The 15294-nt window shown below is 40.0% G+C and overlaps 1 protein-coding gene across 3 annotated transcripts in view; it reads right to left on the reverse strand.

Moving 5' to 3' along the window:
• Nucleotides 1-15294, reverse strand: part of CACNA2D3 (calcium voltage-gated channel auxiliary subunit alpha2delta 3) — a 1508837-nt gene that overhangs the window by 91980 nt on the left and 1401563 nt on the right. For all 3 annotated transcript variants that reach the window (XM_073592282.1, XM_073592284.1, XM_073592285.1), the window contains 3 exons: nucleotides 12896-12971; nucleotides 10140-10192; nucleotides 8142-8197 (listed from right to left, as the gene is read on the reverse strand). In XM_073592282.1, coding sequence (XP_073448383.1) covers nucleotides 8142-8197; nucleotides 10140-10192; nucleotides 12896-12971 — 185 coding nt within the window. The remainder of the gene's footprint in view (nucleotides 1-8141; nucleotides 8198-10139; nucleotides 10193-12895; nucleotides 12972-15294) is intronic.

Genomic DNA, 15294 nt, shown 5'->3' on the forward strand with positions numbered 1-15294 from the left:
CACTTAGAAGAACAAACACGTATTTTTCTCTATCAACATATCCAGACAAAGTATTTTCCATTTATTATGGAAATCACAGCCACTCTGATGGAGGAGGTATGACAAAATAAACTTTATTGTAGAACAGTTGGCCTCAGGGACTGCAGCTAGACAGCTGGTTCTACATTGGACCACACAAACTCCTGTTTTCTAGTGGGGTGGTCTGCCATTCTTCTCCCTATATTTTATTCACAAACTTATTAATTGCACATGTTCCTTTCCCCTAATTGTGTAGAAACATTGTGTTAGAAATGGGCATTGAATTCTTTAAGAGTGATCCAATTGCTACAAACTTTAAAAATAAAAGAACTTAAAGCTGATCTATGACAAGTAAATTCATAAATATGTTTAACCTGTGGTCCTGAGGCAGCTGGCATTTCAGTCCTCTTCTCACCAGTGCTGGAATTTGGGTGGATACTCCTACATCATCAATACAGGATGACCTGTGGTCGTCATGACCCCAGCAAGAGAGGAGGCAAAAAGATTGGCGAGAAAGGTGGTTTTGTTGTCACTGCAACCATAACTGGTCTAGGAAATATGACAAAACAGAGCACTACTTGGATAATTTAGAATCATGTTGTGTTCATCCTTGCTTGTTCTGGTTTTAATGATCAGTTCCTTGAAGTTGCTCTTCTTGCCAGTCTTGCTGTTGACCCTCTTGTTGAAATCATCACGGCCAAAGCTGAACTTTTATCTCAGGCACACAACACAACCAGGAAGATCATTCTGCTGCTTCCTGGGACAGGGCCTGTGACAATGGCCTTTGGGCTTGTGTCGATGGCATCAGTTTGAAATCAGTGTGAGAAACTTCTGAGATAATTCATAATTGATAGGTACTTTAAAGTGGATGTACACCTGATTCATGAAATTTGACCTAAGCACATATATCTGTAGTGTTTTTTTTATCTTTCTCCAAAGCACTAAGTCCTGTGTGTTTCTGCTGTTTCGTTGCTCTGTTATCAGCATGATAAGTTCTGACAAGTTCTCCTTCAACCAATATGAAACTAACCTGAAATTTGTGTCGGGGAGGTTGCTATAAATAGATTAGTAGAGAGCTTGTCTTGTCACAGCACAGCTCCAAAAGTATCTTCCTTCCTTTGCCTATGTGGAGTGGGGTGTATGTCTTTCCTCCAATCAGCTGTCTTGGCTGTTTACCAAAAATCCACTCCCAGTGCTGAACAGGAAGAGAAAATCTCTAACACAATGTGCACTTTCTAAAGAATATATAAAGCTGAAGACAGCAGATATGCATGTAAAACTTATGTAGGGAGATTTGTTTCATCTCTGTGTATCACCTGAAGCTGTTCACTTCACCGTATATATATATACAGTATGTGAGGGTTTACATCCACTTTAAACCTGTAGTTTTCCTTCTTTTAACCTGCATGTGAGCCACTTTAAGTGAATTTTACATGCCCATAGACTTTAATGGAAATGCAAAACCTGTTTGAAACAGGCCCCTATTGCTTCCTGGGTCACCTAGGTCCTCATTCATTGATTCATTATTAATTCATGCTAATGTTCTAAGCAGGCTGGAGACCTGGAAAGGTGAACCATGAAATAAAGGTGTCCTGGCAATGCAGTGTGGCAGGGGTATGTGAATTATGAGACATGTTTAACAGAATTGCAAACCCTTTTGGGATGTAAAACATCCTTTTGGGAACCCTTTTGGGATGTAAAACATATATATAACAAACTCTCTCTATAGTATGAGCACTAGAAAATATATTTACAACTTAGCAATGGTCATGGGTAGGTATGGACTCGATGTTCGAGTCCAACATAAGTTAGACTCGAACATCAGCTGTTCGTTTGTTCTATGAACAAACGAACATATGGGGCATTCTCGGCAAGTTTGATCGCAGTGCATTGATGGCTGCTGATTGGCCGAAGCATGCACCTAACCTGCATGCTTTGACCAATCACAGCACGATGTGCTGTGAGAGCCATGATTGGCCAAAGGCAGGGTGCCTTTGGCCAATCATGGCTCAAGGGCTAAGTCCATGGCCCACACTATATAGGGCTGCTGCTTACACAGCGGCCATATATAGTAAATGAATGGAGATTAGACAGGTAGTGTAGTGTACAGTCAGTCAGTGTAGTATATATAATACAGTTCAGAGTATATAGTGCAGTCAGTATAGTATATATAATACAGTGGAGAGTATATAGTGCCATCAGTGAAGTATAAATAATACATTGCAGAGTATATAGTGCAGTCAGTGTAGTATATATAATACAGTGGAGAATATATAGTTCAGTCAGTGTAGTATATATAATACAGTGCAGGGTATATAGTGCAGAGTATATAATACAGTGTATTGTGTATAAGTGGTTAAGGGGAACCATATGAAAGAATTAAAAAAAAAACAGCTTGGGGTCCCCCCCAAAACCCAATGCCAGGCCCATTGGGCCTGGCATAGATTTTAAGGGAACTCCACACCAAATTTTTTTTTTAAAATGGCGTGGTGTCACCACCCAAAATCAATATCATACTCTTATCAGAGCATGCAGCCTGGCAGGCCAGGAAAGGGAGGGGATGAGCGAGCTGCCCCCCTCCTGAACAATACCAGGCCACTTGACCTCAACATGGGGAGGGTGCTTTGGGGTGCCCTGACAGTTGGTTGACAGGGTCTGCGAGCAGGGGGTCCGTCGGGCGGTGTGATTGACGATGAATTTACATCGCGTGACACTTTTTTATCTTTTTCTTTTTTAATAAAGGAACTGTCAAAAACTTGTGGTTTTTACTTTTTCACACTTTTTTTGTTGAATGGGTAGGGGTACAGTGTACCCGATACCCATTCACATAGAAGAAGGTGGGATCTGGAGGCCCCCTTGTTAAAGAGGGCTTCCAGATTCCGATAAGCCCCCTGCCCGCAGACCCTGACAACCACCGGCCAGGGTTGTTGGGAAGAGGCCCTTGTCCCCATCAACATGGGGATAAGGTGCTTTGGGGTGGGGGTGGGCGCATGTTGAGGGCATGTGGCCTGGTATGGTTTAGGAGGGGGGGCGCTCACTTGTCACCACGCCAGTTTTTAAAACATTTTGACGTGAAGTTCCCCATGAAATCCATACCAGACCCGAAGGGACCCCACGCCATTTTTTTCATTGATTTTTTATTCTATATTGCCAGGAGCCAGCAATACATTACAGCCACAAGCAGGTTTGAATGAATTTTCCCTTTAGAAATGTCATTATTACTTCGGCACTGTTCTATACATCACACAGATGTGCCTCATTACAGGCAGACTAAGGGGACCCCCCAGGCACGATATTTAAATTAATATTTCATTTTTATTGTTTTACTTTAAGTATTAATAAAATCACTGCTCCTGAAAAAACATTTGTTTTAAAAACTTTTTTTTGCATTGATACATGTCCCCTGGGGCAGTACCCGGGCCCGCATACATTATTTATAACTTGTATATAAGCCTTTTAAATGAGGATTTTTGAGTTTTCATGTTCAGGTCCCATAGACTTTAATAGGGTTCGCATATTTTGCCTGTTCGAGTTGTTTTGGTGCGAACTGAACCCGGGGGTGTTCGGCCCATCCCTAGTCATGGGATATGAATGTATTTGCATGTGAAATATGCACAATTTTAAGGCATTTACAGAGGCATTCCTCCAATCGTATGCTGATTAATGTGAGACACAAAGGTGACTATACTCCTTATACTACGTGTAAAACAGCATTTATTATAATTGGCTGAAGTTACCCTTTAAGCTACTTGCCCTGATTCAAACTTTAAGTAGCACTTAAAGGATATTTTAAAACAAATACAAAAAAATGAATCTGTTACAGCTTACCTGACCTTAGATGTGATAGCTGCACATATTTTCTTTTATCAGGCTATTTTTAGTACATTTGCTGTACAGAAAATTGATCTTGCCAGAAATGCAGTTTCCTTATAAATTCAAGTTCACTGATACTCATACAATGTTATCAACTGATGGCTCGGTTCACACTGATGCGTTGCGAATTGATGAGATTTTCACAGTGCAATTTGTGTTTTGACAGGTACGAATTGAATGCGATTTCTGAGGGGACTGGGCATAGCTGGAGTTTAAATTTTTACCGCAACCGCACTAAACCTTTTTTTTACCGTATCAAAATCACACCGCATCAATGTGAATGGTCTTCATAGAAAACAATGTATTTTCAGATGACATGCAAATCTATGCCTTTTGGATTGCATCAGATTCGCATCACTGTGAACCGGGCCTTACAGGTTCTCGTCTGTGAACTACAAAGCAATGCCATTCTATATAATGGAGATAAGGATAGGGGAGGTGTTTGTAATACAAATTAGGAGAGCTGCCTGGGGAGACAATGCTGCAGTACAATAAGGAAACGTTGTCACCCTGGGGTAGAAAATGTCCCGGAGTGATGAAGACACAACAGGTGAAAATAAAATTTATAAAAATGAAAAAAAGTAGCATGTATAGTAATAAATCATAGATATCCTGAGGTTATAGCATTAAGAAACCTTTTCAGACTTGTGACACTTGGAATATGTGATATGGGGAGGAAAGTATGGGCACCATGCCACTCTCCTAACCCTCTTCACCTCCCCCAACCCCCCCTTTTTTTTCTATCTCTCTCTTTTCTTCCCCTCTCTCCCTTTCCTTCTTCTCCCATTACCAATCTAGGGACACTTTAGCATCCAAATTAGAACACTGACTTTAGCCCCCTCCTGACTCAGGACTTAATGATGGTGACGGACTAATTTCTAGAACCTAGGTGGCGAATCAGCTCAACACCTGGAGTTGGCAACCTGTAAGCAGGTTGAAATGATGGTTAGTGAGACAGCTGCTGTCCCAGCTGGGAGGGAAACAGTTAACCTGTTTCCACTTTCTACTAAGCTCTCTCTGCCTCTCTCCCAGTGCTGATAATAAAAGTGGGAAGGGCTCTGCTCAGACAGATAGTCTGCATAGGAGAGAAGACACAGACAAGACACAGCATGTAATCTCCAGCCACATCACAGAACTGCTGCAGCTACCAGAGAGAGCCTTGCCTGCCTCTTGGAACCTTTCGCATGTAGGCTGATTGCTGGGACTTGCAGTCCTCCCTAATGAATACCAACTCAGGAGATCTGCCACTGTGGACTCTGCTGTGTATAGAATCTTGCCTGTGCAGGTATGCTGGGGCAGACACAAGCCTGATTTAGCAATTCATTTAGGGAAAAGACTGTGCACTTTGTTATGGAACTGTCATGCTGAGAGTTTCCGGTAAAGCTTTTAAAATGTTGTCATGTCTGGTCTGAAGTTACTTCTGAAGGGATGCATGGCGATAATGGCGTATGGAAGAACAGAGCCTTTAATGCACACACACACGGGGTGAAGTGGTGACATGCTGTTGCTAGGGGCGAACAAGTACCAGGGAAGGATAATATATATAGTATAGTGAACCACAAAAGGGAGAATACCTCACCTTCGATATGTTGCCAACATCCCAGATTAATGCGAAAAAATAAGAACCCTAAAAATAGGGAACTTATGTACCCCCCAGTACTGTGGGACTTTGTAGGCAAACAAAATTAATTACGTTTAAATAAAATTATTATTTATTAGAAAAGCATAAAAATGAGACAGACTGAACGTAAATCTCTACAAAAGTGCTTATGCAGTGAATTTTCTTTCATATTGATCATTGTGTACTTTCATCTATAGATACATGTTTCTCTGTAGGCCTGACATGTTTCAGGACGGTGTCCCTTCTTCAGAGGTGTATTGCAGAGAGAAATTATATACATAGAAGACACATTCAGAATCCAGTCCTCAAAACGAGGATAAAGTGCATAAAATATGCAGAGGAGCAGACTTTTGTATCAAATGAAAAGAAAAAGGAGTGATTTGATAAAATAACAATGACCACCAATTAGCCAAATGGCGGACGTGGCATTTTTTCCAGTCCTCGTTTTGAGGACTGGATTCTGAATGTGTCTTCTATGTATATAATTTCTCTCTGCAATACGCCTCTGAAGAAGGGACACCGTCCTGAAACATGTCAGGCCTACAGAGAAACATGTATCTATAGATGAAAGTACACAATGATCAATATGAAAGAAAATTCACTGCATAAGCACTTTTGTAGAGATTTATGTTCAGTCTGTCTCATTTTTTGCTTTTCTAATAAATAATAATTTTATTTAAACGTAATTAATTTTGTTCGCCTACAAAGTCCCACAGTACTGGGGGGTACATAAGTTCCCTATTTTTAGGGTTCTTATTTTTTCGTAGGGAAGGATAATATGACAGCCAGACAGTGGGAAAGTGGTACTGGCAGGGGTGACGGGTCTCTTGCATTGTGAAGGAAGCGGTCATTACCCCAGCAAATGGGACCTGTCCTGTGTGGCGGAGACCCTAGGGACCTAGCTGTGTGATAAGGGGGAGAAAATAGTTAATTATGCATGTACATGAGGTCTGCACTGGTGCCTTGGTGGGACCCAGTTCTGTCACTGGGAGGGAGGTGACGAAGTCAAGCTGGACTGGTGGAATGGGACAATTCTCTGCGGTGTCTTCAAAATGTAGCATCTTGAGCAGGTGTATGTATCGTGGGACCGGGAGGCACCTGTATGACAGCTTCAGGTTGTGATACAGAGATACCAGGGTGTATGGCTTGTTTCTAAGTGGGTGTGCCATCATAATGTCAATGCCACATGAACGCGACCCCACCTGGTCCTGAGCATTAGCAAAAGCATACACCAGAGAGCCTGAAGGAATGAGAAGAGTGAGTGAGAGCAAAAAATCCCCATATGCACCAAGCGAGTCATCCCTGCCCACATACCCATTATGTTTAATGTTTTGTCTTCATACGTGATGCAGTTCCTCTATGGAGGTCATTCTGTTCGGCTCTTCGCAATTACCATTAAGCCATAACTGACTTCTGCATTTCTTACATAAAATAGCCCATGCTGCACTCTTGGTTTATGTGTGCTTTGTGAAACGTGATATGGTTTTAAACTGTTTAATAGACATGTGCAATTTGCTTTGTTCCGCATTAGATTTTTAACAAATTTCGACAAAATCATTAATAAGGAAGAATCTGAATTAACAAAAACCCGTTTAACAAACTTTTCTGAATATTTTCTGAATATTAGTAAATTCGAAAAAATTTGTCAATTCTAAAAAATTTGGAAGTTCGTAAATTCAAAAACTCGTAAATTCAAAAATTTGAAATAACGAATGCCGCATCTAAACAAATGGAACGGAACAAATTAATAATAAATAATAATAAAACATTTTGTATTATTATTATTGTTATTTATTATTATTAATTAGTTCCGTTCCATTTGTTTAGATGCGGCATTCGTTATTTTGGATAATTCGTAACTTTGGATATATATACGTATTCGTTACGTTCACTAACAGACAAATTTAAAAGGAAATTCCAGTACCTATAGTTTAATAGTTAGTAATGGTTAATTAATTATTAGTTAGTTATTATTTCAGATTTTCGGATTTAAAATTTTTTTTTCGAATTTACAATTTTTTTGAATGTACGAATTCTCTTCGAATTTACGAATTCAAGAGTTTGTGAATTTACGAATTCAAGAGTTTGTGAATTTACTAATTCAAGAGTTTGTGAATTTACAAATTGCGATCATAACGAATGAACCCCAAAAAAAAACGAATTAAATGAAAACGAATGAATTTTTTGGCAGTGCACTTGTCTACTGTTTAACATTTTGTATAGTATCCTTTGGACGATACAATAAAAACAAAAAAAAAAAAACCTGAAAGAAAAACGAATGCAGCCACCACATCTAAGCACTGATAAGCTGCAATGCGTTACATTTTTGTTTTTGGGTTAAGATATGCTTTAAGTTACCTTTAGGGCCAATTCACACTATGTTCAGTGACTGGCATTTTACCAAACAGTAAAGTAACGGTCACCGCTAGGTCACACAGAAAACAATCTGAGGCAGTAAAGCAACAATCTGACAGTATAATAAACCTTTAAGAAATCAGACCCTTACATTTTTTACTGGATTTAATCTAATTTAAATGAATAAACGTTCAAACAGGTTGATATAGACCTAATTCTTTAGCAAAGTGTCATTGCATTGAATGCTGATAGTAAATGCACCTGAATTGCTCACCTTTCACAGAATGTCCTGAATTCCACCAACTGCATAGATTAAATTCTACAAGAAACCTGTAGAGCAACAAAGAGAAAGGCGATTATAGTTATATTACATGTTACAGACATCTATGTCCCTAATTCATCAAGCTGCTAAATACTGTTTAAGGTGTGCTAAAAGGATGTTTGTTAATGAGTGTCATTTATTGTGCTTGTTTGAATCTATATGATATGAGGTAAATTGTGCCTTCATACACATACAGTTACTAAATATGCGATAATGCATTTTCTAAATAATATAATCAGTCAGGTCTACAATATGCAAAATGGTCGGTCCACCAAAAGTATTGTTTAATTATAGCTTGAGCATGGCAAGTGTATCTCCTGAGGGCTTCACTATTGCTTTATCCCTGCTATAGCTCTGTTGCCTTAAAGTGGTTGTAAACCTCAGTCATGGAATCTGAGCAAAGCACCTGTTTCTGTAGTGTTTACTTATCTCTTTCCAAAGCTCTAAGTATTGTTTCTCTCTGGTGCTTTGTTCCTCTGTTATCAGCATGAGTCTTTTCTGAGAAGTTTTCCTGACACATGAGATAAATTTGTGTCGGGAGGGAGGTGGGAGCTCAGCAGACAGCTTGTCTATTCAGAACACAGTTATTCTGCTGTATGAAGGGGCGTGTGTGCCTTTCCTCCAATCAGCTCTCACACACTGTTACTGCACCCCTCCTCTGTGTTCCTGACAGATGAAGAAATATTTTACCCTTTTGGGGTAAGGGGTATAGAGAAGAGAAGACTGCAGATAAACAAGTAAAACCTATGTAGGGGGATTTTTTCATCTCTGTCTAACATCTGAGGCTGTTATGGGTATCATGGGTATATGTGAGGGTTTACAACCACTTTAAACACCTGGGATTTTAATTGTTCCTGTTAAACATGTGTGTTCTCATTCCTCCTATTGCATCTTCTGGAATATACAATATGTGTAACATTTAACAGGGAGACTGGGAATGACAGGTATGCAAACTAGGAAACAAGCTGCAAAGGCATAGCTCCCAAGGAGAAGAGAAATAGATTATTTGAAATTTTCAATCAATCAGAAGGCAGTGCAGTCAGAAAATCAAATAATCTAGTTCAGCCATTCTCAACCAACCCTAAGGTTCCTCCAGACTTTGCTTTGTATTCCTTGAGCTGTTGTTGATTGACCTTCCATATGTTGGTGCCTGCATAGTTCCGAGTCAGTTGCCACTTGGCAGAGCCAGCTGCAGGACACCACTGATCTTTTTTAGCAGTCTGTAAGTTGGCAATCTGAACATCACTGTAAAAGAAGCATTCTTTACAGCTGCCAATGTAAGTGGCATTTTTCCGCCTGACCCCCAATAAATTGTTTCCTGCATGGGTTCCAGGAGACCTGAAAGTACCTCTGGGGGAAAATATTGAGAAAGATTGATCTAGTTGGCTGAAAAGGTTGAACCATTTGATTTTAAAGGAAAACTTTGAGTGACCAACGTGCTTTGACATGGGTTTGTCTAACAGTGTACATAAAATACAAGCTAGAGCCTCTTTCACCTGAAAAAAATGGAACTCTTGCTCCTTATTTAGAAAAAAAAAAAACTAGGTGTTCGGGGACTTATGGGATCATATATCACATTATATGGACTGTGTAATTGGAAACAGGGATATGATCTGCCGACATCTCACTAACACCTGACAGCTTGTCCTAAGCCTGACATGAGCATCTGAGGAACTATTTCACAGAACATGAAATCACCAAGCAACACAATGACTCATCGAGATGTTTGATGTATTCAAGTGGGCCCACCCAGACAGCAGACGTCCATTACCCACCACACAAGTGAAACCATAATAACAGCAGTTCCTCCAATCTGTCCACTGCAGATATACACATCCAGCGATGCACTTGAATTCTAAATGGTTGGGGATTTATTAATGAGTGTGATGTTCTAAACAAGGTTACAACATGCAGAAAGGAAATACTTTGCGATGGTAAATGAACACTTACAGGATAAGCTCTGTCATTATCCATTTTACTGCAGCAAAGAAGGCATGGTAAGGCTGTGAATGAATTAGAAAAAAATTAGGTTGACTTAAAGAGTTTCTCAATGTTGCTGTTTGAAGTATTAGATAGAAGATAGAAGGAAAATCAAACCTCCAAATAAAGAGTCGGAGTTTCCCTCAGGAGTCTTTTAAGTTTTCATGTATTTAGGTCATGGTATAGCTAATTGATCTGGACATGATCTGAAATGGAATGGTGTTTCACCACTTATTCAAGTGGTTTCTTCAGTTCAAATGAGTATCAGGAATGTTCCCAACACTATTTATAACTAAGGAAGATGTCTGGATGAGTGATAACATCATTAACATTACAAAACAAATCCTGCTGACTTGTATTAACTACTTCTAGCGTCCCTCCAAGAGGTGTTCTCTTTCCTCTGCTACCAGACTTGCTATAATTGAGGAAAATGCACCTTTGGAAAATTAGGCTGGTTATCAAGATCACCATTGCTTGTGGATAAGCCAGTGAGATGGGCTATCCACTGAATGAACTGCCAGAAGGAAACTAAGCCTAGGTTCACACTGAATGCGGGTTTGAAATCGTGCAAGTTCAGCTGAACTCACACAATTTCAAACCGGCACTTCAGTCCAACTTTGGGGGACGATTTGAGAGACATCTGTGTTGTTTCACGCACAGATGTCTATTGAAATTGTCCCCGAGGTTGCCAATAGTAGTGCAGGAACTACTTTTGGGAATCGGTGCTGTTCCGTAAAGTCGGCGTTGCACCGGTTTGGGCGGTGCCCTTGCCAGCAATAGTCTCCAATTTGTCATGCGATTTGACATGTCAAATCGCATGTCAAATCGGCCCAATGTGAACGGAGGCTAAACACTCAAGGCCAAAAAATTCTGCATTCACCTTCAGCACAGTTTGATTTGTCCTCCTCCGGTACATTACCTAGCAGAACTGCACCATCTGTGCTTGGATAGTTTGCTTGACCTCGGTATCTGCTTTTTAGCAAAACCTAAATAAAAAATGAAGTGTAAATCCTATTGCCAGTCTCTTGCTTTTTTTCCCCTTATTAAAAAAAAAATGATAGGGTACATTCAGCCTGCCCACACACAGTTCCTGCTCAACTGGCCAAAATTCAAACCGTCTATGGCCAGCCTAACTCTATACATATAATTTTCCCTATTTTTTCAGCTTGTGTGCACAGGCTCTTGATTTATCCACAATACCCCATGGTACTAGCCATCAGTTTGCAGTGTTCAACAGCTGACAATGGACTGTTGGCATAGTCACAATAGGCTTGATTTAATAAAACTGTGGAGTGCAAAATCTGGTGCAGTTCTGCATAGTAGCCAATCAGCTTTCAGATTTTTTTTTTGTCAATGCTTAATTGAACAAGTTGAAGTTAGCAGTTGATTGCCTACCGTGCACAGCTGCACCAGCTGCATTAATGCAGAAAAGGAGGGGAAACTTGTTGGGAGGGCAGGTGGGCATTTGCCCCAGGCCAGTGCTAATAATATATGTTGCGCTGGTGGCCTCTAATTGGAGATACTTCACCATTCAGACATTGATCAGCATAGAACCTGAAGTCAGTGACACATTGTGGACGTTATATAGCTGCCTCTTCCCCCTCCAGACCTGCAATCACAATATCTGACAAAGCAATATGTTCCAGCACCATATTCCTTCTTGTGGCCCTGAGATGTCATATGGCCAAATGTCCAGAGCTGCTAAGGAAACTGATACTGGAAGATGTGAAAGGTGTGTCAGAATCAAACATGTAATCAACCTTTATATAAAAAAGAAACCATCATCACACCCACCAATCACTGCATGGCCAACTTTAAGTAGTACTCTTTCTTTAGCCCACAGAAGTCTGTCTCTACCGTGAAAGGGATAGTTGGTTGTACTTGTCCCCTAGGCCAAATGTTCCCAATCCTCAGGTGTCCTCATGAATAATGGTTTCTAAAGCCTCGTACACACGGTAAGATTGTTGGACAACTGAGGGTCTGATTTTTGTCAAAAGGGCATGTGCCAGGATCTTGTCTTGCATACTAACGTTACACAAATTGTCGTGCCACAAACACAAATGTAGTGACGTACTACGAGGAATTTCAGCTCTTGAGCGCCACCCTTTGGGCCCCTTCTGCTAATTTCGTGTTTGGTAACCATTGATTCCGAGCATGCCTGTTTGTACTTTCGACTTTTGTGTGACGGATTTGTGTACTGACCATCTGAAAATCTGACGTGGCGTTATCGTTTGACAAAAATTTACTAGTTTGTCATCCAACATTTGTTGGTCGTAAATTGGAAAACAATTGTTGAAAAGAGCGTACTAATGGTAAGAACTTTGGACAACAGCCTGTCAAACGACAATCCCATTCTGATTTTCGTACCGCGTGTACGAGGCTTAAAGCCCATAAGAACCAATTAGACAAAGACATGATATGTTTCCAGGATTGCATGGCAGACACAGTTATACATGAGGTCTAAAGTGATTTTAACATCAACATCTCAGTTTGTGAAAATATATTTTTCTCATGGCATAAGAATTGGGACTTCAATGGTATCCAATTTGTATAAAAGAATGTAACCAGTTATTATATAAAAAAACTACCTTGTTAAATTTTATGTAACAAAATTGTTAAAAGCGTTAAAAAAACAACTCAGTTGCATAGTGCAAAGTGATCAGTTTTTCTGATATTACATATTGTCAACATTCAACAACATTTTTACAAAAATCAGAAATACTTACATCCAATAAACTGTGGGCACTGTCACTGCTCTCCTTATTTGTTCTGCACATGGCTTGGTAGTCATATAGAGTTATTCTAAATAAAGAGGTACACAAATATCATATAGGTTAACTAGCAGATAACAATTGATTATATTTTACCAATCACTGGTGGTTGTGTACTGTTTTAGGGCAGGACATTTACATAATTGTATGATTTATGCATATTTTGAATAATTCATATTTTTGTCTCTTATGCCTTGGGTTATAGTGTAATTATAGCCCAAAATCTTTTATTGGTCATGGGAAAGTTTAGAACCTCTATTACATTCTGATTACTGTCTGTTCCTCCACTGGAAAGATTCCCTGGTAGGTGTTGTTGGGACACAAAGTCCATAAATCTATCCCCTAGTTTGTAGACACTATAACTTGCACAAACCAATCAATATACGCCTATTGCTTTTTTTTTTTTTTTTTTTACCAAAAATATGTAGAAGAATACATATTGGCCTAAACCAGTGGTCTGCGGCCCTTTGTTTGCCTTTATCCGTCCCTCGGTGCACTAATCCTCCCACTGATATGAGACACTATTCTGACATCTAACACCAACAATGGAGCACCATTTCTCTCACTGACACAAATAATGGTGCACAATTACTCCCTAGGACACCAAAGATGGGGCACTATTCATCCTAACCTAATGCCAAATGTGATGATGTTTACTCCTACTGATGCCAGAAAAATTTCCACTCCCGTTGGCCACAATCCGGCCCTTTTAAAGTGTGAAGGATGGTAAACCGGCCCTTTGTTTAGAAAGTTTGGAGACCCCTGGCCTAAACTGATGAATACATTTGTTTTTTATTTATATTTTTTGGATATGTATTATAGCAGAAAGTAAAAAATATTGTTTTTTTTCTAAACTGTAGGTCTTTTTTTGTTTAGCGCAAATTAAAACTGCAGAGGTGATTAAATACCACCAAAAGAAAGCTCTATTTGTGGGAAAAAAAGGACATCAATTTTATATGGGTACAGCATCGCATGACTTCACAATTGTCAGTTAAAATAAAGCAGCGCCATATCGCAAAAAATGGCCTGGTCATTAAGGGAGTAAATCCTTCCAGGGCTGAAGTGGTTAAAGAGAAATCACCCAAATGGAAACACAGGCAGTAATATAAAATATGCAGAGTTCTAATTCTTCCCGACTCTTTTTAAAGCTAGAAATATGTTTAAGTGGGAATCTGTCTAAAAACACAGTCAGTTCCAGCGCTAATAGGTCATCTGAAGTAAAGAGTAACAGGTATAGTGGTGGTAAAATGGTATTCCAAGACGAGGTGGATGCTGCCTTCCTCAGATGGGGTAATTCGAAAGAAACTACAAGAAAAACAAAAATGAAAGGCACGCACACCTAGTGCATTACCAAAGATAATTTATTCATAAAAAGTTGTATAAAAGTGGGTATTCACAAAATGCAACTACCAATAAGCCATATAATAGTATCCATCATAAGACTTACAATGGCAAGCGCTCATTTGTCAATGTGACCATATGACTGTGCTGACCATTGAACGGTGCTTCTTTCTTCTGGGACACCATACCGGAAAAAAAAAGATTCAAATGCGCTTCTTATTGGTCAACTTGCAATTGCAGGCATTATGAAGGATACTAACTCTAATGCCGCGTACACACGAGCGGATTTCTCGTCGGAAAAAGATATGACGGCTTTTACACTCAAGTTTGCCTTGCATACACACGGTCACGCAAAAGTTCACTGAACTTACGACCATCAAGAACGCGGTGATGTACAACACTACGATGAGCCGAGTAAATGAAGTTCAATGCTTCCGAACATGCGTAGGAATTTTGCGCATTGGAATTGCCACAGACGATTGCATTTTCGGATAGGAACTTTTCCCGACCGAAAAATTGAGAACATGCGCCAAATCTTTTGCTGGCTTGAATTCGGCCAGCAAAAGTTCGATGGAGCATACACACGATCGCATTTTCCGACAAAAAACTCTCATCGGTCTTTTGCGGGCCGAAATTCCGATTGTGTGTACGCGGCATAAGGCTGTGTATTGTGGTGTATAGTGTACAGATCATTACACTAGAGGCACAGGGCATCGCAGTCGCTGTGTGCAGGGAGGTTGGGAGTGGCCACAATATGTGGAGTTTGTTCACCTTTTCATTTTGAGAAAAGGTGAACTTACCCATTAAGTTCATGCATGTTACTTAAAGCGGAATTCCGGCTGTAAAAAAAAAAAAATTAAAAGTCAGCAGCTACAAACACTGTAGCTGCTGACTTTAAATAAGTACTTACCTGTCCTGGGTGCCCGCGATGTCGGCCGCCCGAGGCTGACCCATCCCTCGGCTCTCGGGTTCCGGCACTGCCATCCTAGGTAAGGGAAACAGGCAGTGGAGCC

The sequence above is a fragment of the Aquarana catesbeiana genome, linkage group LG07, assembly GCF_042186555.1.
Source record: "Aquarana catesbeiana isolate 2022-GZ linkage group LG07, ASM4218655v1, whole genome shotgun sequence".
Lineage (NCBI taxonomy): Eukaryota > Metazoa > Chordata > Amphibia > Anura > Ranidae > Aquarana > Aquarana catesbeiana.